We start from the raw sequence: 26,226 nt of genomic DNA, 5'->3' as shown, positions 1-26,226 counted from the left end.
TTTATACCAACTTATGGGTTCTAAATTGATTTCATTTCCCTCAAGGAAAAAATATCTAGAAATGTGCCTATAGACTCCCACGGTGCTGTATATTCTATATATTGCCTTATGGTAGGGAATTAAATGCATCATTTCTGCACAGAGTTTTTATTTTATTAAAGGTAAACTCAGAAAAAGGTGACTTCTTCAGTCTTACTTTGTCCTACAAACAGTTGGACGAAGTCTTGATCCAACAGTATGGACTTTGGCTGGGTGGACTTGGGCTCATTAGTGAATATTATCTTTTTATGTAATGTTTCATTAAACAGCTAAGTCCACAAGTGTTCCCAAGATATATAACTCTCAAGAAAAAAAAAGAAATGATTTACCAAGTAAAGAACTATGATTTATGGTAGTTAGCTGTTACTCTCAGTATCCTATTGGGCTTAGTTTTGAAAAATTATTACCACAATGGTTCTGCAGAATTTAGGAGTATAACCAGCACCATTTGGCACGTTTATGACAATAGGGTTCTGGTTTTCTTAACTCCACAGTTACATGTTGGCAGCATTTCAAATTCTTGGCACAGATGTTTAAGTGAATTTAAAGAAGAAACATTAAAAACAAAGCATCAGGCAGTTTTGAGTGTCCAAATGTAAGCAGGAGCATTATTTTCTTAACATGCAGTCAGCATGCGCATAAAACCATAAATTTGCTAATAGATGAAATGGGAAGCATGAAAACCACTTGCAAAGAGCTTTTAGATTTTCTTTTCACTGAATGCACTATCACTTTTCTAGAAGCATCTCCTACTTACATCTATCAATTGAGACTCGAATTTATGTGAGCCTTTTCTCTGGAGACACGTTAGTTTCTGGAGCGTGAATGGCTAAGCACGTAGACTTGTTCCCATCACATAGGGCCACGTGGCCATACCACCAAGATACCTGGCTCTCACACTAACAATGCTCAGATTCTGGGAAAGTAGCTTTCTGGAAACTGGTTTTAAATGCACAAGTAGGCCAGGTGCGGTGGCTCACGCATGTAATACCAGCACTTTGGGAGGCCGAAGCAGGAGGATTGCTTGGGTCCAGGAGTTGGAGACCAGTCTGGGCAACGTAGTGAGACTGTGTCTATCAAAAACAGACAAAATTAGCTGGGCCTGGGGGCACGCATCTGTAGTCCCAGCTACTCGGGAGGATGAGGTGGGAGGATGGCTTGAGCCTGGGAGATAAAGGCTGCAATAAGACATCATCGTTCCACTGCATTCCAGCCTGGGTGGCAGAGCAAAAACTTGTCTCAAAAAAAAAAAAAAAAAAAAAAGGACAAGCAGCAAATAGCAAATGTACTTACATGTGAAGGAGTAAACATGGGCCGTAGGGCACTCCCCATGGCCTGCCCAGAGGAAGCTACTGAAGCTGCCGTCACCAATGGGCAAAGTGTTCCATGACCCAGCTTCCCAGGGCCCCACACCCATAAGTGGGCTTAGTCTCCACACACGCACACAGACTGGCACAAGCTAGCAGGGCATTTCTGGAAGTGATCCAAGTCCTCCTTATCTGCTCACCACCCCATGTGCATTGACAAAATAAAATGTAAAAGTTCACAAAGCAAACAAATCATCTCCCACTTACTGGCTGATGCTTGAAATGCCTCCTTTAGAGAACATTTTTATCGTTCATAAAGAAAAACCTTAGTTGTGAGAGACAGATCAGTGCTGTCAGATCACGCCCAAATATACTCCTGGAAGGAGCTGGGGGAGATCAGGGCATCCCAGAGGGTGCTGCTGAAGAACAGGGGTGGGGGCAGGGGAGAGGCAAATTGCATCGTGTTCAAAATTTGGTCTGGTGCCAACTGTACAGTATGGAGATGTCGCTCACTGACCCTTCACTCAAGACGCTAGACAAATTTTGGTAAAGCATGAACATTTATATTTAATTTACATTTTGACAATTTGCACATAAATAACATTGTAAACCAGTATGTAAACATAAGATAGTTTGTTGTTCTAGCAAAGTAAAAAGCCAGTAACTTTGGTCAGTTTTAACTTTGAGTAGAGGAAAAAAATAAAACCACTGTTGATTGTGGGCTCAACATTCACATGTAAGAGGCAGAAAAGAGAAGGATGGATGGTGAGAGAAGCAAGAAGTCTTTATAAAAATTCTCACTGCGGGAAAGCACAAAAGGAGAAAAAGAACAAACAAGTAGTTGGGAATCAAAAGTGTTTGGTCTAATGTCAACGTGATGCTTTGGTTTACCCTTCAATTAAGGACTGTGTTTATCAAACACTGATACATAAAAAGCTGTCAGTCTTGGAAGTTACAGAAGACCAGTAAGGCTCTTGGGTTTCCCTGGATTATTCGAAATTTGTTCTCTTCTGCAGGTGAACATTAGTTGATGTGAACAAAATGTCAAATATCATTATAAAATAGATTGAAGAGTGATGTATCAGTATTTATTAAGGAGGGAAAAAGAAAAATTACAGCGGTAAAGTCAGTTTTTTATTTCTGTGACTTGGGTGTGACCACATAATCATAAAGTGGCAGAAAAAAATAGAGCCATCTTAGATGGTCCTTAATACTAAAAAATGATGTATCTCTTCCTCCCTGGTTGTTTTGTGGTCCCCACCACTGCACCAAGGTTTTAGGGTCTCTTACAGTAGGCAAGGGTGCTCAATCATACCGACGTGATTGTGAGGTCACCAAGTATTAAGCAAAGTCTCAGAAAGGATTGTTCTTTTTTTTTTTTTTTGCCCTTAGAGAAAGTAGATCTTTTACATGGCTTGGCTCACAATTTAAGTGGTTATAAATATATATACATATGATATAGTGGTATAAATAGATTTATAAATATACATCATTTTTTGCTACACTTTGAACACCAACATGTAATCTTTGGGCTTAGCAGAATAAAAGATAGAATGACACAAAGTCTATCTTGCTGGAGCACATTTACTCGGTTTCTCCTCTAGAGAAGCAAATCATGAGCTAAGACATCATTTCCTGCACTACTGGACACACTCAATGAGGTAACTGTTGTTGAACAACTTTGCAATGCCCTTTCATCTTCCATTAAATTAACCATAAAATGTAAAAACACAAATACTGAGGAAAATCTGAGTTTTACAGAAAAAATACAATTGATGTGTTGGGGATAGGAATGTTCATTACCCGCTTTTACCCCAAGATGACTAGAATACCCGTTTTTTGTTGTTTATGTGTTTGTTTTTAAAGTGTGGCCTGAGCCCATCTACCTCGAATCCTTCCTGGTAGAGCACCATGTCTGTGCAATTCTGACATTACAAAAAAAAAAAAAAAAAAAAAGCAACAAAAACCAGCAACAAAACACCACCCAGACTCAAGCCCCCAAACCTCACACACACAAAGCCGCCTATGCTTTAGGGAAAATTTCGCAGTGGTTTTAAAACATGGCATTTTTTTCTTCTTCACATTTTCTGATAATACAATGGATGCAAAGTCATGTGGCTGCTCTGAACGGCCACAGGACTCAGTGGGGAGGGCAGGGTGGTGGGAGGATTCTGCTCTTTTGGAGGGAGAGACAGGTTGGTAAAGCCTTCCTGTCACCCTTCCGGTAAAATTGTGGCTGGGGGAAAAACATGAACTATCAACAAAAATATACAAGATTCCCTTTCTTGTTTCTTCTACTTAAGTTATTCTTGGGTAATTCTGCACACATATCCCCAAGTTATGTACAATGCTGTTCAAATGACAGGATCCCAGGAATGAACACATCAACTGTCCAACATTGGCAATTACCCAAACCTCATTTTCAAACCATTATTAGAGAGAGAGGTTGATGGAAGTCATAGATTTGTTTAACTAAATTTTAGGTACTTACACAGATGTGCAGAAATTATCTACAAAGAATGGCCACAAGACAAAAATACATTTATACTCAAATTACAAGGAATCTTTCCAGTCATTGTAAACTTTTTTAATTATTGCTTTCTGAATGATAAATTGTATAATAAATTATGAAGGATTATCACTGAAAAAATAATTATGACTACGTAATAGTCTTAGTAATGGGAAGGCTATGCAAACATATCCACACATATATTCAAAATACACAGGGGCAAATATGTAGACACAGGTGTAAATAAGTATATATATATATATATATATATATATGGCCTTTGCCTTGTTCATGCCCTGAGATTTCAGTAACTTTGGAGTTCCTTCTTTAATTCCAGAGGTGAGGGGAAACCATTTGCTGTCGAGAGAGCTTTGCAGAGCTGGGATTATGTACAAGCAACTTCCTACAGGCACCCTGACTCACCAAGTCATAACTTAAGAAACAAAATAAGTGTTTTCTGAAAATCTTAAGGATCCATTGGTTCGACTGTTTCTTGTTTGACCTTTACAGGTACCAGAGGTAGTGGGTTGCTGGGAGGCAACTTCATGAGGGGTAGATCTGATGACTCATAAAGGCTGCACCCTGAGGAGAGGAGTCCATTCCCCATGTTTCTTTGCAAAGACACTTTCAGGCCAGTTTCTTCTTTCTCTTTTCTGACCACGGCCAGAATTTCCTTCTCCACTACAGAGATCACACTGATGTCATCTTCCACGTCCTCGAGCCGGTCAGCATTGTCACTGATGTCAAACTTCTCGATTTCTTCATTGATTCGGGTCAGATCTTCCAAGGGCAGCCCGGGCGCCGGGGCCGCAGCGCAGTTCCCTTTCAGGTGAACCTTGAGGCTACAGAGATGGATGTAGTTCTTGTGGCACTGGGAGCACTTGTGGGGCCGCTCCCGGGTGTGCAGACGCTTGTGCAGTTTCAGGTGCACAAACTGGGTGAACTTGGCAGGGCACACCTTGCATTGGTATGGTTTCTCTCCAGAATGGAGTCGCAGGTGGGTCTTGAGATTGCTGGTGCTGCTAAATCGCTTGTGGCAGACCTACAGTGTAGGGGAGGAGAGAGACAGCAGGGAAGGGAGACAGGAAGGCCAGAAGATTAAGAGTTGCCAATGGGAGGGGCAGGCTTACAGGCCAACGCCCAGCAACCTAGGAGGTGAGAAGCCTCCTTGTGGCACCTCCAGTGTGGTATTAAGCAAACGGGGATGTGGGCACACGGCACATGAGGGGCTGTTTATTTCCACTACCATTTTCCCACCCACTAGAAGCTGCCTGTGCCATCTCAAGTCATCAGCAGACACAGAGTACTGGGAAGGCCCATAGTGCCATCAGCCCAGGATGGGACAAGGCAGAATCTGGTGTTGGCTTTAACTACGGGCTGTGAAGGACATGGGAGGGTGACTCACAGACATTTTCTACAAAGGTCAGAAGGTCTACCCAGAAAATACTGCGCACCTGGCATTCATGTGGCTTTTCTCCCGTGTGTACCAGGTAGTGTTTCTGCAGGTGGGCGAGCTGAGTAAAGCCCTTGTTGCAAGTCTGACACTTGAAAGGCCGTTCTCCACTGTGCACTCTCAGGTGGACCTGGGAAGAAGCCACATGTGTTAGCTCTGCTCTCAAGCTGGCTCTGAGACCTAACATTTCTGCTCCAAGACTCAAGTGTTGATGCAAATATCTTAAGAAAAGCATCAAGACAGTCTTAAAAAGAAGAAATCTTCATGTTTTCGGAACGGTGTTTTTCTTAAAAGCACAAAAATCACAGGCTAGCAGGGAGTTTCACCTCATCTTCTAGTCCAAACCCCTAACTGTTTTATTATTCAGAAGAAAATCAGGAGAAGGGAAGTCACTTGTCCAAAGTCAAAGAGCTAGAAGTGGCAAAAGCCAGGCAGAAGCCATACCCACTATCCCCAACCGGGGGTTCATACTACTGCAAATGCAATCAATACCCCATGGGAAGCAAGCTAAATACAAACACCAGCATGCACTCACAGCCCCTTGGACTGCTCTCTCTCAAGGCCTACCTTCAGGTTGGAGAGCTGGCCGAAAGTCTTGGCGCAAACGTTGCATTCGTACTTGATCTTGCCGTTCTGCTTCTTCAGCGGGTAGGGAAGGGTCTTGTAGCCGGTCATGTTTCTCTTGTTTTTAATGAGATTCATGGCTTCGTCGCTGCTGGGGGCTGCCATCGCTGCTGAGGTAGCTTTGGGCTGCACCACATGTTCTGCTGTGGCGGCTGTTCCCGCCGTGGGAGACCCGCTTGTGGGGCTACAGGCCTTGTCCTTCATGCTGGCGGCGGCCCCGGTAAGGGAGAAGGCACTGTGGGGCGCCGGGACAAGCACCTCCCTGGGATGCTCCGGCTGGAGCAACCTCCGGGCTCCATCTGAGGGCAGCGAGCTCGGGAGAGAAGTGGGGTTGAGCATGGGGTGGGGCAGGCTGCCCCCACCGAGGAGATTGCTGTAGACAGGGCACAGCCTCGGCAAGAGGCCGAAGTTGTTGATGCCATTCATGCTGCTCACAGCGCTCAGGCCGTTACAATTCATGCCATAGGGGGGCAAGAGGAACTTGGGGTAGTGAGCGTTGTACGAGGGGATGAAAGCTGGCGGGAGGTGGGGCAGGGGTGCATAGCCAGGGTAGGAGCCCAAACCTTCCGTGCCGTAGGGCGCGTTCAAGTAAGCGTAGGAGTCCCGGTGCTCTTGAGAGCCGGGGCCCACAGGGGACACTGTATTCCCGGGGCTGCTGTGAGGGCTGGAGCTCTTGAGACTTTGGTCGGGGCTGCTTCTTGCAGAGGGGCTTGGAGTGGTGGAGGATGGAATGGGGGAGCGAGTGATGTACGTGGGTCTCTCCATCCCGTAGGCCAGGGAAGCTTTCAAAAAGTCTTCTGGCAGAGGGGCCCGGATGGGGTAAACGACCCGAGGGTAGAATGGCATTTCGGGGCTCCCATGTCTTCTAAAGTCATCGAGGTCCTTTTCTGACGTGAGGGGTGAAATGTTAGAACGGTAGAGGTCCTTTCCTTTGGAGGGGTTGGAGTCCAATTTTAGGATTTCTTTCACGCTGTACTCTCTCTTTGGGACATTCTTTGGGCAGAGTTCATTTTTCTCAGTGCTTGGTTGCTTTAGATTGCTCTGTGTTTGTGCTGAAATAAAGAAAAAGGGGTGATTACACAGAGGGCTAGAGAGAACTGAAGCAAAACTGCCAAAGTCGCTCCTTCTTCTTGAGAAAACCTGAGTACCAGCTGGCGACGCAATCGCGCTCTCATTCTAGAGGCCTCTGGGCCAGTCACTCAAAAGTGCACTTCCATTTCCTCCTCAGCAAAATGGGGACAATGGCAGCACGGACAGAACCAACAGCAGCCTTGGGTGATTCTGTTTTCATTAGTACAGACCTTATGATAGAAAACTGCTGTTTAAGCTGGAGTAAGACAGCCTATGTTGGATGCGGTGGCTCTCACCTGTAATCCCAGCAGTTTGGGAGGCCGAGGTGGGCAGATCACCTGAGGTCGGAAGTTCAAGACCAGCCTGACCAACATGGAGAAACCCCCTCTCTACTAAAAATACAAAATTAGCTGGGTGTGGTGGCGCACACCTGTAATCCCAGCGACTTGGGAGGCTGGGGCAGAAGAATCGCTTGAATCCGGGAGGTGGAGGTTGTGGTGAGCCGAGATTGTGCCATTGCACTCCAGACTGGGCAACAAGAGTGAAACTCTGTCTCAAAAAAGAAAAAAAAAAGCTTCCATTTTAATGGAGTGGAAAAATACTGGGGTGGGGACCCTGTCATAGGTTAATAAAAGTCTTTCTGATGCTCATGGTTTACCTAAAGGAAATCAGCATACCCTGAGAACTAAATGTGAAAGATTAAGACTCATTTCAAGTAATACACAGTCATCAATTTTCGCCTCTACTCTTGTTGAATACGAATTTGATAAAGCCCTGTTCAAACTGCCTATGCCAAGGAGCTTAGCAAAGTGAATACCACCTCCCTCGCAATGTGCAGACAGCCTAAGCACTTCACCAAGGCTCTGTCTGGTCTAGCCAGGATCCCAGCAGTGCTGGCCCCTGGAGTCACAAGGCGTGACAGTCACCTCTGCCAAACCACAATAGGTACTTCCTGAGCCAGTTCAATTACTTAGCGCACCCAAGAAAACAGAACAGGCTAAGAGGAAAGCACTTATTCCCAAAAACGGCACGTTATTACTTGGTAAAGATACTATTTCGGAACAGCAGCAATGAGGACAGTTCTAGACTATCCCTGCCGCAGTCAGCCCTGTCTCCTCGCTACACAATAAATTATGCCTTCAGGAAAAAACGCCCATCTGGGCAGGGAAAACTGAAAATTCCCTGCTCAGCCTTGCCTGGAAACCAAAAGTAAAACATACGATGTTTAGTTTGAGCTCTGATTATTGGAGGGCAGTCACTCAAGCCAGGACACCTGCCCTAGGAACGCACTGAAGGCATTGGCTGTCGATGTGTGGAGATGCCTTCAGAGGCAGCAGGTTTGGGGGATCGCGCTGAAGCCTTTGTGCAAATATCCTTCATCGCCTAAAAAATGTCCCTGCTTGAATTTGGTGGAGAAAGAACTCCAGGCTTGCTATCTGACAAGTCTAGAAAGGAACTCTGTGAAACTCCAGAACTGAACCCTTCAAATGTATTCTCTAGGCTGACTGGCTTGAGGGATTCGATTCCAATTTGAGAGCCCCTCAGAGAATGTTATCTCCTGCCAGCTGTTATCAGTTCTTCCTGGGCGAGCCTGCAGCCCCAGAATAAACACAGAGAAGAACGCTATCAGGGGAAGATGCTGACGGGGGGGCGTGATGGAAAGCTTGCTGAGGGAGAAGCATTTCTGAAGCCACTAAACCAAAATAAATATCTCCTTATCAGGCCAATATCAGTCTTTCAGTGAGGCCCAGCAGGCAGGAAGTTCTAATTGTCACTTTTGTTTTTTAAAGCTAAAATGGTAAAGGATGAGAGAGACAACTAAGCTTGAAAACTGACAGGCAAGGCATCTCACAGCCACAGGAAGGAATTTTATGAAGGTGAAAAAGAATGATTTGGAAACATCTATATAGGTCAAATTAATAATGATTTTTAAAAATGATGCCACTTGAATAAAATGGAAATACAAAAAACTTTACCCTCATGACTTTGAGCCATTTTTAGGTGGCAAATTATGTATCTAAGTCTCATATTTTTTCCAGGGGCTTCCATACTCCCTTGGTTCTATAAGTTAACAAATAATAATAGCATAAATGTGCAATAAGCATAAAGTTTCAGTCCATCTGTGGCACTGCCCCTCACATTTAGCCAGGGATTCTTCTTAAGTACCTTAATATAATTTGAATATTGAACTGATATGAAACTTACGACTGGGCCAACAAAAAAAGCCAGAATTTCAAACTTACTATGCAAAACACTTAGCACAGTGCCTAGTATATAGTAAACTCACAATAAATGTTTGCTATCTCTAATGCCTTCAGAAAAATAGATTTGCATCTTATTCTAAAAGAACATCCAGAGTGACATGTTAGCCTCCCTAAGATGCTCTACAGGTGGAAATTAGGAAGTCCATATACAGTAAAGGTGCATTTTAAAAAATCATCCTTCAGCAGCTGAGTAATCAGTGGAGCTGGTGTCATTTCTGACTCTCCCACTCAGCAGCAGCTTGAGTTAACATGAAAAAGAAAATCAAGATCTGTTTTTGTTCTGAAATCTTAAATGGCTGTAGGCGGACGGAGTCATTTCAAGAGTGAACTGCTTCTGAAGACTCCGAATGGCTTAATTATGCCGACTCACATTTTCGATCTATAATAAGAACCCCAAGACTATAAGAAAGAACCTAGAAGTTCTGCAGTAGGCAAAACAAAGTCTCTTTTCGACTGAAACTGAGAAAGCAGATTAACATTTAGAAGTCTATAATTTGGTCAACTGTTTTCTAGATGGGTTAGTTAGATAGATAGAAAAAAAATACTCCCCCCACCCCGCCAAATTTGGGAGGGGTAGGGGTTTCAAACTTATTAGTTCTTTTATTCCTTTTCCTTTGTTTTTAGAAAAATGCCAGTTTGTGACTTCTGGCTCCTTACTTTTCTTTCCTTTCGTTTGTTTCAAATCCCTTCTTCTCCAAACTCTACCGCCTGAACCATCACTGCCATTTAAGCCCTCATGGAGATTCTTGCACCACCTCTATTGTGCTTTAAGCACGGAAACCCAACACAATTCATTTGGAGACACAATCTACCTATTAGGCCTGATGAAATAGTGGAAATTTTTCTGATCACAGTCTCAATCATCAGCTGCCACGCCTAAGACAACTGGTTTCACAACTGGCAGCAGGAATCTTGTTTTAATGTGACTGGTTATTGTTAACTCTCATTCTTTACTATGAATATTGGACAATGAAATGTGCTTGACAATGTTAAACCACCATTTAGAAAAAATTCTGCCAAAATAAAAGGGGATATACTGCATAAATAAAGAGGGATAAATAAAAGGTGTCATTTCACAGTATATATGACAGTTGCTTCTGAACACAAAAGTAGAAGCACTTGAACCTTCAAATACTGTGCAAAACCTTTCCTTGAGGAATAAAAACACCAGGCCTTTAAACCCTTCCCTTGATTGGCACAGGGTGCGGGAAGCATGCAAAAAAGTTTCTTGGTGGTTGGTGCAAAGTCACTGGGGAAGGTCACCTCAAATGAACTGTTTAAAGAAAAGCAAAAATCAGAAGACTTTCCTCTGAACCCATGAATGATTAAACTCAAGGAATGTAAGGAGACCCTTAAGCAGAAGTGGCTCACTATGTTAAGAAAGCCAGGAGGGAGCTGTGCGCTTCTCTTGAGATACACAGCTGGGATATGAGTTCCACAAAAATGCCGCTGTGCCTGTGCATTTGTCATTTGTTACTAGATCCTCAGCACTGGGCCTGGCATACACAGATGCCAAAATAGCCGAATAGCTCCTGGGAGGCTCAGCCCTAGGGATATGACAGAGTCTGCAGAGTCTCGGGGAGTGCTGAAGAGACATGAGGGAAAAGAACTGCCACCTTTTTGGTCAGGACCTGATTAGACCCATCAAGCTGGAACTGGGGAACTGGGAGCCAGTTCTTTTCCTGAAGCTCAAGGGTAACCTGTTGTGTAAGGACCCCAAACACACGACCTCCCCTCCAGGGGGAGGTCCTGATGCTTTTATAGCCCCAGATTTTCAGAAAACTGCAAACACAATCTTGCAATCTTAAGGGAGATCAAGTAAAAATGAAGTGTGGAATGAATACCAAATAACCATACAGTTGGATTATATATGACTAGGGTAAGTACTTGGCTTGTTCATTGGTCCTAAAATCAAAGTCAAAATTCCAATTTATGTTAACATTGATATTTATTCCAAATGTCTCAAAGGTGAAAATGAGAACTAAAACAATTTAGCCTTCCGGTAAAGCAAACGGATATACTTATCAATAATTGGTAAACCTGGGTAAAGGGTAAGTGGAAATCCTTTGTCCTTTTCTTAAAATGTTTTAAGTTTGAAATGATATCAAAACCAAAAGTTACAAAAACTTCAGCATCTAGTCTTAACTTCTAAACCAAAAGGAACTCATTTTTAAAACTGCTAATAAGATTTAGTAGTCTAACCAAGAACACCCAACCATAGTTACAGCAGAGGTTAGAATCTTATGGCAATTCTTAAATTGCTCAGAGATCACTTGAGAATGACCAAAATGATGCAGCCCTCTGCAGAGAAAGGTCATGACAGCAATTTTAATCAAATAAAAGAAGTAAAAGCACATAAACCTAAGGAATTGAGAATTTGTTAAGATAAAGTGATAGGTGGCTACTGTAATACTGATCAAGAGATCAGATAGTTTTTTTACTGTAAGGAAGGAAGCTGAGATATAAAATCTTTACGGTTATTCACTTAGAATAATATTGAAAAATTATGACAAAGTTTTTCTAGCAATGGTCTTACAATGTTCCACATCAGAGCCTAACTGTACACTCAAATGTACGTCTATAAATATTTAGATGCAGTCTAAGCCCTGCCAAAGTACCACAGATGAGGGCTGTACCTTGCATACGCAGCATGTCTGGACCAATCCCTGTAATTCTCCCAACTGCTTTAGGATAAATTAGAATTGGACACATATTTCTTCCTGTAACGTCCTGAACTCAAAACTCAAGGTAGCTCCTCATATATATATATATATATTTTTTTTAATGATCAAGTTTCATAATAGTTAATAGGGACTCAAAAAAATGTTTTTCCTCTTCCTAGTCCCTAGCTTAAGCCACCTACTTCATCCAACACATGACGAAGCCGTATAATTAAACATGTTATTAGTTCACGGGGGCAGAACCGACATTACTGGCATTTTTTATTTTTTTGTTCTGTAATCCACTTACTGAGATTCATCATTGTCAGCTCTCCAGGATAAGGGTAGTGAAGCCTTTCTGCAAAGTCCCGACAATACCACACAAGAAGTTCCTGGTTGGCAGGGATGGGCTTAATGGTGTAGAAGTAGATGTTCATCCCGTTCTGACACGCAGCCAGGTTTTGCTCCCGGGGAGAGTGTGCTGGATTCACATAGCGCATCCAGTTGCTTTTCTCTTCATTAAAGCCGTCAATGAAGTGGTGAAGCTCCCCTCTGGAATAGATCTGTCCAAAAGAGAAGACAGGCATGTAAAAGGAAGTCAGACCCAAAGCTCCCCAGCACCTCTCAGAATAAACACAGCCAGTACCGTGTGTGATTTCTGATCCCCTACTGCCTAGTTAGAGAAAGGATCAAATCAGTTTAGCCAGAATAGTCTTGAATCAGCAGAAATCAGGACGGAAACAGGTAAGGCACACTTTGTCAGTTACCTTTTCCATTTCAGTTTTATCGTCTTTTCATGTTCGGGAAAATAACAGAAAAATGAAACACAAATGTTCATTTAAGGAGCTGCCTCAAACCGATTAACCCACCACAGAGTACTACTTTTGCTACTGCAGTGAATGGCAAATGGGCGATGCTACTGACTTCAGTTCCGATTATGCTGACTTTTAGTGCTTTGAGTCACTGGGTAGAAGACCAAGCTGGCTGACGACGTCAAACTGAGTCTCAGCTTTTTCTATGGCCTCTGTACTCGCCGTTTCCTACACCCCCGCCCAAGGCTTCAACTATGCAAACATCCTCCACCCCCAACCCTCCAAGTCCTAAAGTAACACTTGTTCATATGAATACTTGGAACCTTGCCTTTTTGTGGAAACACTGGGTGGGGCAAAGGTGAACTTCACCTGCCATAACAAAGCGAACACTGGGGCAGCAGCCAGAATTTGACAGTCTATTACTAAGAAGTCACTTTTCCTCTTGATAAACATGTCCAGACTTGCACTTTCCTTTCAATGCAAAGGAGGGAAGGGAACCCCTTATCTGGGAGGAGGCTGGCTAAAACACCACACACAGAGCCATAGGCGTGTGTTTTTGGAAAAAGAACAGGAAGAAAGTATGTTGTTCCTTAAAGGCAACGCAGAATGAAGAATTTGAAGTTTGTCCTAGAGTAATACTACTTCTGGTTAACAGATGCACTCAGGCTACTTGGCAAAGAGGCAGAGGAAGAAGAAAACTTAAAACGTACACTCTTACTGAAACTATAAACCCACTCCTTATCCTTCCACACAAAGTCTTCTCTGTCTCCCTCTTTTTAGGAGGTACCACCTTTACTTTAGACTTTAAGAAATTTCCTTATACATATACAATCAGTCAATACCTAGTGTGATCTGCGACTTGCAGTCTCCAAGCAGTAGTAAGGCACTGTTCGTAGCCGGAATTTTGCGCTCACTGGACAGCAGGTTATTGCTTTTCCTTACTCACGTACCGACTATGCTAGTCCACAGATAGTTTCTGTATTTCGCTCAAACGTTATCAGAAATAAAAAGGAACTCTGTCCCTTTAACACAGGCGGTAAACACCAGAATCACTTTCTTTTAAGAGTAACTTCCTGTAAATTGTGAAGGGGGAAATACATGTGGCTTCATCAAAGCAGCTTGTGAGAGCTTTTGCGGTGTGTTTTGTTAAGAGAAAATGGAACAAGGCTGGGTGAATTCTGCTATCAAGAGGGGTTTTCAAGTTTGTTTACTCTGATGTGCAAACTTCCAGGAACATGGGGTTCCATCGCTCTTGTACTCTTCGCTGGTGCGGAAACTGCTTTCTAAAGCTACGGGTATGTTGATTCCAGTTAGCCTTCCTCGGACTGCAATTTACTGTATCCTCATTTAAAAACAGCAATGTCGGTGCCATGAAGTCACTGACACACAATAAAATAAAATAACGCATACGTAAAATGAACACCGTTTCCTACCACCTTCCTGCACTTCCATATATTATCTAGAAGATTAAAATGCGCTGATTCATAGTACAGTTACAAGAAATGTCACTGGTTTCTCAACTTGAACATCCCTTCTTTGGCTGTGTAATTTGCATGAAACTTTTTCTTTCCTCACAACAGATGTTCATATTCCTGCCAGAAAAAACGAGATGTTCTACAATATCCTTTGCATGTGAAAGCCTGATTCAAATAAATCCTCCCAAGGAAAGCCTTTCAGTTACTTATAGTGAATCTTTAAATGAAACAGGGAACTGGACAGTGAGGGGAGGTTCTTAGGTGCTTCTGGCCTTTTCTCAAAATAATCACACATTAATGAGACTTATGCTGGATTGTCTTAATTCAGACCTTTAACTCCAAGAACTATGCACCTTTGTGGCTCACTTATGAGAAGACGTTATTGACAATAAAGGCAAAAATGCACTCATAGTTCCACCATTGTAAGTCAGGTGATTAATATTTTAAGGAGGAATAATTATTAAATAAAAATTGTGAGCACATGATTCTTAGTGAATCTGTAACTATCCTCTTTTGCTTGGGAAATAGTAAGATAAATTTCTAAAAATGAAAAACTTCCTGGATTAAAAATATTGTTTCTTAGGAATAGCTTCTTGTCCGAATGATATAATTGTTCTAGGCAAAAATACCAGCTAAAGCAAACATAACATAATTTTTGTTATCATGCAGCTGTTTCTTTTTAAAGAATTCAAATAATGTACATTTCATGTAAGTAGGCACAAAAAAACGCTTACTAAATTCTTTATCTTCTGAGGAAACTAAATATCCCTAAGACATCTATGAGAAGAAGGAAAGCAATCTGACTTTTTTCTGTTCACTGCTAATCCAGGCTTTTATTCAAGGATTCCATCTAATTAGTTCACCTCTGGGGGCCTTTCTAACCCTAATATAGCAAAGGAAATTGTACTGGCTAGATCTTTTGGTTGGATGCTATAGGAAAGCTTATCATCTTGCATATGACTGCTAAGCATTTTCCTTATGCTATGAGATAATTAACCTATTGTCAAATGGAATCGTTTTACCATGCACATGTATTTAAATAGGACTAGTTCTGTGGTCCTCCATTCCCCTCAACCCGTCTTTCAGCTATCCTTCCTTAATGGCATTTACTTTTAAGGTAATTCATTTGTGTCATTCCTGGCTGGGCGCGGTGGCTCTTGCCTGTAATTTCAGCACTTTGGGAGGCCAAGGCGGGCGGATCACGAGGTCCAGAGATAGAGACCATCCTGGCCAACATAGTGGAACCCCGTCTCTACTAAAAATACAAAAATTAACTGGGCATCATGGCGCGCACCTTAGTCCCAGCTACTCGAGAGGCTGAGGCAGGACAATTGCTTGAACCTGGGAGGCGGAGGTTGCAGTGAGCCGAGATCACGCCACTGCACTCCAGCCTGGGTGACAGAGCGAGACTCCGTCTCAAAAAAAAAAAAGGATAATTCATTTGTGATAACTCTTCCATTCAATTAAAGTTAAGTCAGCAAGAAATCAAAAAGGGGTGAAATCTAAGGCTTGGTGACTCATTACTACTTCCTTGCAGAGAAATGCAAATGAACCTATCCTTAAAGCAAGCAACAAACTGTTTCCTTTCATTACAAAGCTCTAATGAATTGCAAAAATCAAGATTCACATATAGCCCGTATCTCCATCACTAACCACCTACAGGTCAAACATTTAATCGGTTTCATCACATTTGTTCAGAATTCCCTGTGTCCGTGGGGATGCTGGATACTTATGGGTGAACCCCAGCATTTCTCAGCACAGGATGAGAAATGTGAGCCACCCTGCTCTTTTAGCTCCATTTTTTCCTAACATTTAATGGGTCTGAAGAAATTTCCCTTACTTACCCTCCAAAAATATTTCCTGTTGGCGTTCTTGGGAACTGTGTCATTGGTGTAGATTTCACCTATTAGGGGTCCAAAACGTGTGCCCTTTGGTATGTATTCTTTACTCATCACTCCAATAACCTAAACAGGAAAAAACACAGGAAACAATTACTTTAACTATAAAATGTTAACCAATCTTTTCAATTAAATAAATTGGACTGTCAAGTAGTAATACAACTAACAATGATAAAATTTTGATAAGTAAACAGACATTAATGATGCCTACATAATTAACAAGCTTCACCATGGGGGAGACGATCTTTTAAAGTCTGAGATCGTAAGCAAATACTCAACCAAGCATTAAAACAGTCTAGGAGATTATTGTCTGGTAATACAGGATCTTTTATTTTTATCAGTACTTTTTATGCTAGAACAGTGAAGATAACCATTCTCTTTTAGAATGAGAATAAGACACTGCAGAATTAGACGGTCAAGATTAGACCATTTCAGCCTGTTCCTAGTTTCCTATTTCTCATTCTCCCTCAAACCATAAGCATAGTGTGCTTGAGGGGAATAAAATAGTTTTGACCTCAGAAACCAAAATAATGTTCTTTGGTTGTTCCATAACAGCCTAAGGAACCAGAAACCAAATGCATTATGTTTTTTTCATTCCAGATGAGGTTTGTGTGTGTGTGTGTGTGTGTGTTTGCTTTTTTTTTTCATAGCTTGTATATTCTCTTTAATAAGAGATCTTTCAAGTAACTTTGTTCTTCTCTGGCCTTCTACTTTGTTCTTCTCGAGTCTTCTACTCAAGAGTGGTCAAAGGCCCTGTGTGTGTGTGTGTGTGTGTGTGTGTGTGTGTGTGTGTTTGTGTTTTAAAGACAAGGTCTCCCTCTATCACTCAGGCTGGAATGCAGTGGCTTGATCTTAGCTCACTGCAGCCTTGACCTCCTGGGATCAAGAGATCCTCCCACCTTAGCCTCCCGAGTAGCTGGGACTACAGGCATGCACCATCACACCCAGCTAATTTTTGTTGTTATTGTTGAGAAAGGGTCTCACCATGTTGCCCAGCCTTGTCTCAAACTCCTGGACTCAAGCGATCCTCCCACCTCGGCCTCCCAAAGTGCTGAGATTACAGGCTGAGCCACCATGCCTGGCCAAAAGCCCTCCTTTGAAATTAAGTTTATACTGAGGAAAACTGTAGGTTCTAAGATCTGAGGAAATGACCTCGGACTGGATGCATCACACATTTTAACTTTGTGGGGCCTTGCTAAAGAAATCTGTTAACTATACCAGTTCCTCCTTAATAATAAATTTCTCTTTGAGTGGGTAAAAACATCACCAACCATGAATCAGGAAGCAATTCGTCACTATTCAATAGAACTCCTCTGTGAGTAGTCCTTTACAACAGTTTGCAGTTACAGTTTTGTTTTGGTTTTTATTCTCTCACTTTCCTAGTTTTATTTTCTTCTCATTCAAGATAGCCTACCAATCACTTGACCGAATTCTTTACTAAAATGGACCAAGGAGGAGGGAGTGGTAATAGATGATAATGTTTATTTTCCAGTTTTTATATCCCCAGTAGCTCCTGTACATTTGTGTACCTGAAATGGTAGACTCAAATATGTGAATCGATCAATGCACAAAGATTGTTCACAGTGGAATCTACAATTTTGGTTATAATATACACCAGCAGTTCCTCATTAAGTCTCATCAATAATTTAAACCTCTATTTAAATCGATATGGCACACCTACATGCCTGTGACAGACTAGCTTTTCTCATTTAAGTGTCTTATCAGCCACTTAAATGGCTTTTTTTTTTCTAAAACAATTTAGTATTCAATATACAAATCAATGAAGCATGCTCAGACTGGAAAGAGAAAAAAAGAAAATTTTCCTACACCTAACATAAGTTGAAACAAGAGTGTTATTTTTGGTCCTTTAAGAATTTCTGTCAGAGAGCTGAAAAAAGCAGATGTTCATTTCATCCTCCTCCTCTGCCTTCATTTACATCTATCTGCCCTTTTAATCACCGTTTGTCATTATTGGTATTTGTTGGCAGTAAAACTACTGGGGACAAGAGCATCTCAGAGCAGTCTTGAGATATAAATATATATATTTAAAGCTTTAGTAGACTTATTCAGAGGCTCATTGTTTTGAACACATTATTATTGAATCTAATTAATTTGGAAAATTAATGGAATTGAATTCTATGACATGCAAATCATTTAACATTCATATTTCAGTGATTATTCCATAGTATTAGAATGACAAACAGGAAAAACAAATCATGCCATTTGTTGGTGAGCCCATAATTAGCAGTTGATATTTTCAACATATCTACTTTACGGCAGTAATTTTAAGAAAGGCACTCAACTGGTTCATCAACTTGGTTTTAAATTATAGTCTCTTACAGATGGTGTCTTGGGAGTCAGAGCTTGATTACCAACAAGGAGCACTGCACTGAGGTCGTGGTTCTTCTTCCAAATTGCCATTCTTTTACAGAGTGGGCCTCTAGGTTTTCAGTTATCGATCTTACACACATTTTCTTGTGCCCAAAAAGAAGTCAGCTAGAAAGCATAAGCTACCCAATACCTATTTGAGCACAGCTGTGGACTTGTCACCAGTGAGCTATAAAGCAGCACCGGAAGTAGCTCTTGCCATCTCTAACCTTACAAATTCAATTCGACAGGCAAGACAGGAGAACAATTAAAAAGAGAAGGCTCTGTGGTAGAAGAGAGGTCTATGATAATCCTCAAACCCCAGACAAATTAAAGAGCTTCAATATTAGGTTATCATTAGGAAAGGGACAGAGCCCTAATATTTTAAATTTCAATTACATACAGTGCTATAGGGCACATACAAATTCATACCTATAGATAAAGATACAAAATCATAAAATTTCAAAACTGGAAGGCGCTTACAAACCACCTATATCCATTCTAAGTCTAATGTTCTAATATACAATAAACATCATTTCAAATGCACATCTGAGACATTATTCACAGACGCCATAAAAGCTGAAACTGACTATGGTGCTTGTCCAGGTAACTTTGGAGGGGGAACAGGAACCAGGACTGTTTTTAAAGGGAAGTGAAAAACCAAGTACTAAGTCTCCCTCTGGTCCTAGAAAGATCCAGAATGTGCATCTTAGACTACCCATCTCCCTGACCCATAATTTGTAACAGTTTATCTTTGAACCAAGCAAATATTAAGGAGGAACCTGGTGTGTACCTTAAACTTTACAGTGCTAAAAAGACAAAGAATGTGTTCACCTAACTCAAGAAGGAAACTTCACTGGAACTGACCAGGGTCCTAAAGAATTACTGCTGGGGACAGGCCGCTCTGTGCCTTCTATAAACTTAACAGCAAGAGGACACCGGGCTTCAATACCTCCCTGCTTCACCTGCTCCCACAGAAGCTCTTTATGTGCGGTACAGACCCCTCCACCACTTGAGCAGATTTGTCTCTGTCTGTGGCCTCAGTTACAGAACACACCCTGCCATCCACAGTTTCCACAGCTTCCGGACAAAACATAGGGCTTCTTTTCAATTTTACACAATGAAGGAGATTTTACAGTTTAGGATGGGTTGAGTTGGAGTGCTTAATGGAAGGCTGATAACAAGGACAATATAGGTTTTGTTTTTTTTTTTCAAATTCCTTCTTTAGAGAGTATGCAAACAGACACACACAGCAGTGGGTTTGAAGCAGAAACTATATCCAAGTCTAAATGTCATCTGATCATCCTCCCCCCAAATTACATTAAGATCATTTAAATTACTAGCTATCTCTTTTCCCTCCCCGAATCCCATTCTACAAGAATGACTCGTTAGATTATAATTCTGTTTTGACCATATGAATGTTTGTCTTGAGAGGACTAGAACTCAGTAGTGACCAAGACCTTCAGCCTGCAATCAACCCATTTTTATTTTATTTTATTTATTTATTTAGAAACAGGGTTTTGCTCTCGTTGCCTGGGCTGGAGTGCAATGGCATTTATTTACTTATTTATTTTGAAACAGAATTTCACTCTCGTTGCCTGGGCTGGAGTGCAGTGGCACGATCTCGGCTCACTCCGCCTCCCAGGTTCAAGCAATTCGCCTACCTCAGCCTCTCAAGTAGCTGGGATTACAGGCGCCCACCACCATGCCTGGCTAATTTTTGTATTTTTAGAAGAGATGGGGTTTCACCATGTTGGCTAGGCTGGTCTTGAACTCCTGACCTCAGGTGATCTGCCGTCCTCAGCCTCCCAAAGTGCTGGGATTACAGGCGTGAGCCACTGCGCCTGGCAATCACCCCATTTTTTAAAAGGAGTGAAGTGAACAAAGTTGTTTGGAGAAGCTTTCCTTTTTCATTATCTTTCTATTAAAGGAGACATGGTGATGCCTTGGTACATCATTTCTCAAATAAAAGGCAGCATGAAGAGAGAATTGCATGTTATGGTGAGATACTTTTTACAGATGGCTTGAGTTAATAATGGACTTCGATCAGAATGGACACCAAGGGAGTCCTCACGATCTGTCTGATGTTTATCAGCCACGATACAGGGAGGTGAGACTCACAGAGCCGCAGTGCCTCTTGAGTGCAAGCAGTCTCAACCGAGAAACTTTATAGGGTAGAGTAGAAACTCTACAGGGTAACGCTTCCAAAATATAAATGCTTGAACTGATTTTTCTGTAGTCAAGTAGTCATAAGAGATTATTTCAGGAGGACAAGGGGAAAACCCCCATAAAAGAATAACCCATCAGTTTAAAACATTTTCAAAGTTTTGAATAGTAGGTCTATATTTGATTCCAGTTCTGGAAATAGGAAGTAAGAACAGTTTTTCATTAAAGGTGCAGAATGATTCTAAACCCAATCTAAAAATGAGGGTCAAGATCAGAAATATGATTTGTATGTTTTGTTTTAACCAAAAAAAAAAAAAAGGTGCTGACACATGGTACAAATTCATAATGAAAAATGGTCTTGTAAAAAAAAAAAATCCCCAGTATGTCAGCACAATAGCACATATTGTAACATCTTTTGCTATTTAAATGAAAACATTTAAAGAAGGGCAAGATTAATAAGTCAGATAAAAAGTACATATAGAAAGATTCTTCCTATTTCAATGGCTCATGGAACTTAAAAGAACTAACTGAATAAAGATAATGTAAACATTTCATCAATCCTTAATGTTGCCGTCCCAGAACTGGTTTGCAGCTATCCTAGCCTTAATGGCTCAACTCCACCATCCTCTTTCACCTTCTAAAGGAAGCTGTCCTTTCTCAAAGTTCAAAAACAAAGGAGAGAAACAGAAAAATAGGTACAAATTCCAGAGCAAGCTTAAGACAGTATTACATTCAAGTTTACTCCTTGCTTGATTTTATGATTAGGGTTTAAAGATATACTATCCTCTATTCAAGTGCTTCAGTTACAGGCAAGATAGGGAAATAGATAAGAGAACCCTGACCTCTTAGGTTAGTTTCGAAGGACCTTCTTCAGGAACACAGGCATTGTCTGTTTTTTGGTTGCTTAATATATTGAAATAGGAAGTTATACATTCAGAGGGAAAAAAACACAAAATAGCTTAAGGATTGGTCTGAAATATGTTAAGATGATAACTAAAACCACAGTGACACCAAGAGGGGCCAGTGTAGCATAATCGAGAAGCACTCATTGGAGAAGTCAGAAGAACTTTGCTTCAAGTCCCCGGTCTGGCTTTACCTATATGCCTCTGGGTAAGTGACTATCTTTCTGAACCTTGAACTAAATGATCTAAGAGCATTACTTGACTTAGCTATGATTTTAAAGGAGAATGATGGAAATTGAAAAACTTAAGCTAAGAGCTGAACTGAGGATAAGAACATTATAGAATTAAAAGGCAAAGATGACCCACAGAATGGAGATTTTTATTTCAGTCCCAAAGGGCTGGACAGGGCAACACAGCACAAATGAACCTTGGGAACAGACCAATATTTGGTCAAACTTGATATGGGGAAAAAACACGCTACACTTTTTAAAGCCACAGTCAAACCTTATATACCCAAACAAATCTTACCTTCATTCCAACGGCCACATATTGAGACACTTTCTATAAGAAGAGCATTACTTTCAGGAAGAGGTAATAATTAAGGCTGACCTCTGGGGTTAAATTTTTTGGTAACATTCATGTACAACTAGAATTAAATTTTATTTTTTATAAAATCTGCCTCCATTCACCCAGCAGCAGGGGAAAAAAGAAAGACTGAGCATCGTTGTTCTATTTAATTTTAGACAGCTGTGTCTCCCCCTCACCAAAAACACTGGACTCAGACACACAAACAGGAAAGAGACAAAGCATTTCCCAGTCTCCCGGATTCCATCAATACTGTTCCTTAGGGAAGGGGGAAAGTGATTTGACATGGCTGTAAGGAATAGTCCCAGTAGCAAATTCTGGATTTCTACGGCCAATCATCCCCTTTCCCTACTTTCTGAAGGAAGTAATAGAATTGACAGTGCTCTGTGCTAATGGTGGTATGGGAAGTCTGCTGAGGGGTCCTTTCATTCAACTCAACCCAGTAGTAGACTAGTAAGTGCAACTACAGTAAGCCAAATTCTGAAAACAAGAGGTGGTTCTGCAAGTTATTTCACAGCTAAACATCACGCCTAGCTATAATCTTTATATAAAAGGTAAACACAAATCAGTTGCTCATTCCAAGTTTGGGTTTTCCTCCCCTTTGAAACAACAAAGAGTGTACCCACTTCAGAGGCCAGTAAGGAATTGGCCTGCCAGCCCAGCCCCAGCAAAGGAGCTGCTGCAGATAAACAGTGGTTAGCTCTGAAGTCATCCAGACAGAGGACACTTTTACATGACCCCTTCTCGGCTTATACCATCACTTCACTTCATAAACACGTCAAAGTTTTGAGGATAGTTTTAGAAACCCAGCTAATAAAGCTGGCTTGTTAAAAAGAGTAAAGCCAACTAATTACCAAAGACAGACAATAGAAACATTAAAATTTTTTTTTCCAAGAAAAAGTTTTCTCCCTTGATATTGTACAACAGGGACACTAGGGCCAGTGGGCCCAGAGCTTTCTTGAAGTTCACTGACAATTTCACCCACCCTATGCTGCAAGTTGCTTTTCTAAGACATGTCAATTTGCCAAAATATTTAACTGTTTACTAATTAGTACGGAACAGTTGAAGGCTGGAGGAAATGAGAAGGAAATGGTTTAGGGAAAGAGAAAGCAATGCAAGAATTGAATAGGGCAATCAATTATTTACTGATACTTACAGATTCTCAGAGGTTTTCAGAGATATACAAGGCCTCAAGGGCAAGTGGGGAGATTTGGCACCAGGTCCCCAATCTTCTTGTCAATAAACCAGAGGCTTACCTCTTCACTGTTGGTGGCATATTTGAAAAGCAGATTCCTTGGTAAGGATGCCTCCGCCTGAACCGAAGTCCCGCCATCAGCACCAGAATCCCAGGGGTGGTCGTTCACAATGTATGTACACTTCTCTTCAAACTCAGCCTCTGTCCACAGAGTCATATCCGCATCCTCCATGTCCATTTTCATGGTCCCCTTGGTCCCCTCTGCCAATCCCTGAAAGCTCACAGCGCTGGAGTTACACTTGGGGGCAGCCTGGAAGAGAAGGGAAAGGCCTTTAATCCCCATTGTCCCGCCGTTCCTGTGGCTCCCTCTGAGAGGCTATGACTAATACAGTAGTCTGAAGACTTTAAAAGCAGATGCAGAGTGCTTCGTACAGTTGAGTAAGAGCCAAAAAGCCGTATAAAGTAAACTGCCTTGAAAAGAAGCAAGGTTTTTAAATGCTACTCTTAGTGTAAAAAAAAAAAAAAAAAAGAAAAAAAAATAAGAATGTGGCAACCTCACTGTGGGGAAAAGAAAAAAAAAAAAAGAATCACCTCTGAACAATCCCTGGCTTTACCTCTCATGGCAGAAAAATGTTCTGGGCACAGAGTCCAGTGTCCCAGAATGCCTGGGGTCATGGCCGCCAGACCCTCGGCACAGTGGAAAAGCTGCCTCAGAAAAGTGTCACAAACAAGGAGAGGAAGAGGAAGGAGCTCTGTCTGCCTCTGAATGAAGCTAAAAATGGAAAGCGCGTGTGGTGCAGGAGCGGAACCCAGCCTGCCTTTTCCAAATGGGGAAGACTGAACTTTCCCACCAGTTCCCAACGCAAAACAACTTTCAAAACAACTGCCTCCTCCCTCTGCTGCGAGCTCTCTTTCATCCTCTCACATGGAAGACTGAAAAGGGTTGCATCCTGCCAGCATCACTGAGCTACGGCCTCTTAGAAATCACTTGGACCACGGGAAAAGAGGAGGAAAAATGGGTGAAGGGGAAAACAGCCTGCAGTGTCTTCTGACTTGCAAGCATCTCATACCAAATTGAAAAGGCAGAAACAAAACATAAAACCGTTCAATAAAATTCCCTGGAGAGAATTCCTTTAGGAGCCCTCAGCTACAAATAGCACTTTCCATTTAAATCTGAAAGTGTATGAATTCCCAGAAGTCACTGATGTACTACAGTTTACTGTAACTAAAGTTATAACAAATTTAGAAGACTTAGAGGACAAGCTCTGCTTCCACTTGTACATTGATGAGGATATTCCCCCCAAATCTTCCCTCACACTCAGAAAAAAAGTGTTTTCCAAAGGCAAAAAAAGGTAAACAACTTCTGTAAGGGTTTTCTCATATAGACATGTTTGATAAAAATGAGGAATATGGGTATCATTTCCATGTAAGAATGTGTGCTTGTTCAAATGTAAACATAACATTCTGTGGAAGTCCTTCAAGGAGGTTTTTACATTCTTCCACTTCTCTAAATAGGATGCTCTTAAAAAAAAAAAAGGTGGATGCAAAGTTATTTTTCCCTCAGTTATGATTTAAGCAAACCTGCTTATTTTTATTTAGTTCCAACATGTAGAGTCATGACGCCAAATACATGTTAAAAATAAAATAAAATTGAAAACTTCAGCCAACCCGAAATAGTTTGACGAGTGTGAGCTGGAACCACTACTGAAATTTCAATGAATTGGCAATTATGTCTAGAATTGAAAGGGTTAATGATTCATAAGGAAAGTCTCACAAATGTTTGACAGCACTAAGTGCACAAAAGCAGAGGCATGTTTCTACTGCGACATTAGCAAAAAAAAAAACATAATAATAATAATAAAGGAAAAGAAAAGAAAGTTTTCAGATCAATTTCAGAATTAAAAAAAAATTTCAAGTTCCTTACCAAGGTCGTACCCACACGTTTTTCCAAGCAAATATCCAACATCTGAGAAAAGTCTCGTTCATCTCTACCCAGTCCACATTCTCCCCGCGTCCCCCGCCGGGCTGAGCCGCACAGACGCGCACCTCGGCGGTCCCTCCTCGCTTCGTCCGGCCGCCCGGGCGCCCGCGTCCCAGCTCCGGGCGGACAGGTGCCGCGCTCGCTGCTCTTGCCTCTCCGTAACACTGGAGGGCCGAGTGTCACGGCAGCACTGTCTGTGTTAACCGTCTGGCTTCCCCTCCCTGCTTAAGATTTCCTTAGCCACTCTGCTGCGCGAAGTGGGGGCGTGGCCAACACCACCTGGCCGAGCCCAGGGCTTTCCCCCAGATTGCTAGCACAGCCGCCGAGAGCTTCCTCTCTTCGCCTGTGTATTTCAACATTGACTTGGAATCTTCTTACTTCCCTTTGAAGGCACTTAACCTCAACGCTTACTTGGGCTCTATTGTATTCTAAACACTCCAGATCGCCCTCCTTCCTGGCGCGGCAGAATTAGGGGGCGCACGTTCCTTAAATTAAGGAAACTTAAAATTTACCTACACAGTTTCTGATTTCTCAGCTCAAATCCCCAGGTACAAAAGACACAAATTTTACTTCAAAAGAGCAAGTTAAATTGTTTTTGCAGCTAATGTAATACAGTGGAGCTGTCTGGTCCTCAAGCTGTTGTGCATGTAACGCACGTTTCCCCGCCCCCCCGCCCCGAAAGTTGTAACATTCCATTTCTCCTGCTAACGTTCAAACTTGGCAGAACTAACTTTCCTCTTTTAACTATTTAGTAAATAGGGAAATAGGAAAAAGTTATAATTCTACAGATTAATGTTTGTTTTCCTTTCCTCTCCTCCCAGAACCCACAGGCTGACTTCCCAGGAGTGTAAGTAAAATGTAGAGCATTAATCGTTTCACAGTTCAGAGGAATATTGAACTGATCACTGCAAGTGGAAA

General features: G+C 41.7%; 1 protein-coding gene across 3 annotated transcripts; it reads right to left on the bottom strand.

Annotated features, from left to right (window-relative positions):
* Nucleotides 1-1,887: 1,887 nt before the first annotated feature.
* PRDM1 (PR/SET domain 1) lies at nucleotides 1,888-25,525 on the bottom strand. Of its 3 annotated transcripts, none has more exons than XM_012505906.2 (7): nucleotides 25,374-25,525; nucleotides 23,389-23,637; nucleotides 16,059-16,178; nucleotides 12,238-12,490; nucleotides 5,876-6,984; nucleotides 5,310-5,438; nucleotides 1,888-4,897 (listed from the first exon to the last, which is right to left on the bottom strand). In XM_012505906.2, the coding sequence occupies exons 2-7, from the start codon at nucleotides 23,569-23,571 to the stop codon at nucleotides 4,322-4,324; spliced, it is 2,370 nt and encodes a 789-aa protein (XP_012361360.1). In that variant the 5' UTR covers nucleotides 23,572-23,637; nucleotides 25,374-25,525; the 3' UTR covers nucleotides 1,888-4,321. The 3 variants fall into 3 exon arrangements, with proteins under 3 accessions (XP_012361360.1, XP_003278957.1, XP_003278956.1); XM_003278909.3 differs by having other exon boundaries at nucleotides 25,252-25,519; XM_003278908.3 differs by lacking the exons at nucleotides 16,059-16,178; nucleotides 23,389-23,637; nucleotides 25,374-25,525 and adding an exon at nucleotides 12,695-12,703.
* Between the last annotated feature and the right edge of the window lie 701 nt (nucleotides 25,526-26,226).

The sequence above is a fragment of the Nomascus leucogenys genome, chromosome 3 (genome assembly GCF_006542625.1).
Source record: "Nomascus leucogenys isolate Asia chromosome 3, Asia_NLE_v1, whole genome shotgun sequence".
In the NCBI taxonomy this organism is placed as follows: Eukaryota; Metazoa; Chordata; class Mammalia; order Primates; family Hylobatidae; genus Nomascus; species Nomascus leucogenys.
Note: the sequence above shows the minus strand (reverse complement) of the source record. Positions and strands in the feature narration are given on the sequence as shown.

Bases quoted from the DNA above. Each gene is read 5' to 3' on its own strand.
- PRDM1 (XM_003278909.3), bottom strand. From the start codon at position 25,293: ATGTTGGATATTTGCTTGGAAAAACGTGTGGGTACGACCTTG. The intron at 12,491-16,058 runs GTAAGTAAGGGA...TCTTTTGGACAG, and splicing joins ACAGGAAATATTTTTGGAGG to ATCTATTCCAGAGGGGAGCT. The intron at 4,898-5,309 runs GTGCGCAGTATT...CCTACACTGTAG, and splicing joins AAAAGCCACATGAATGCCAG to GTCTGCCACAAGCGATTTAG.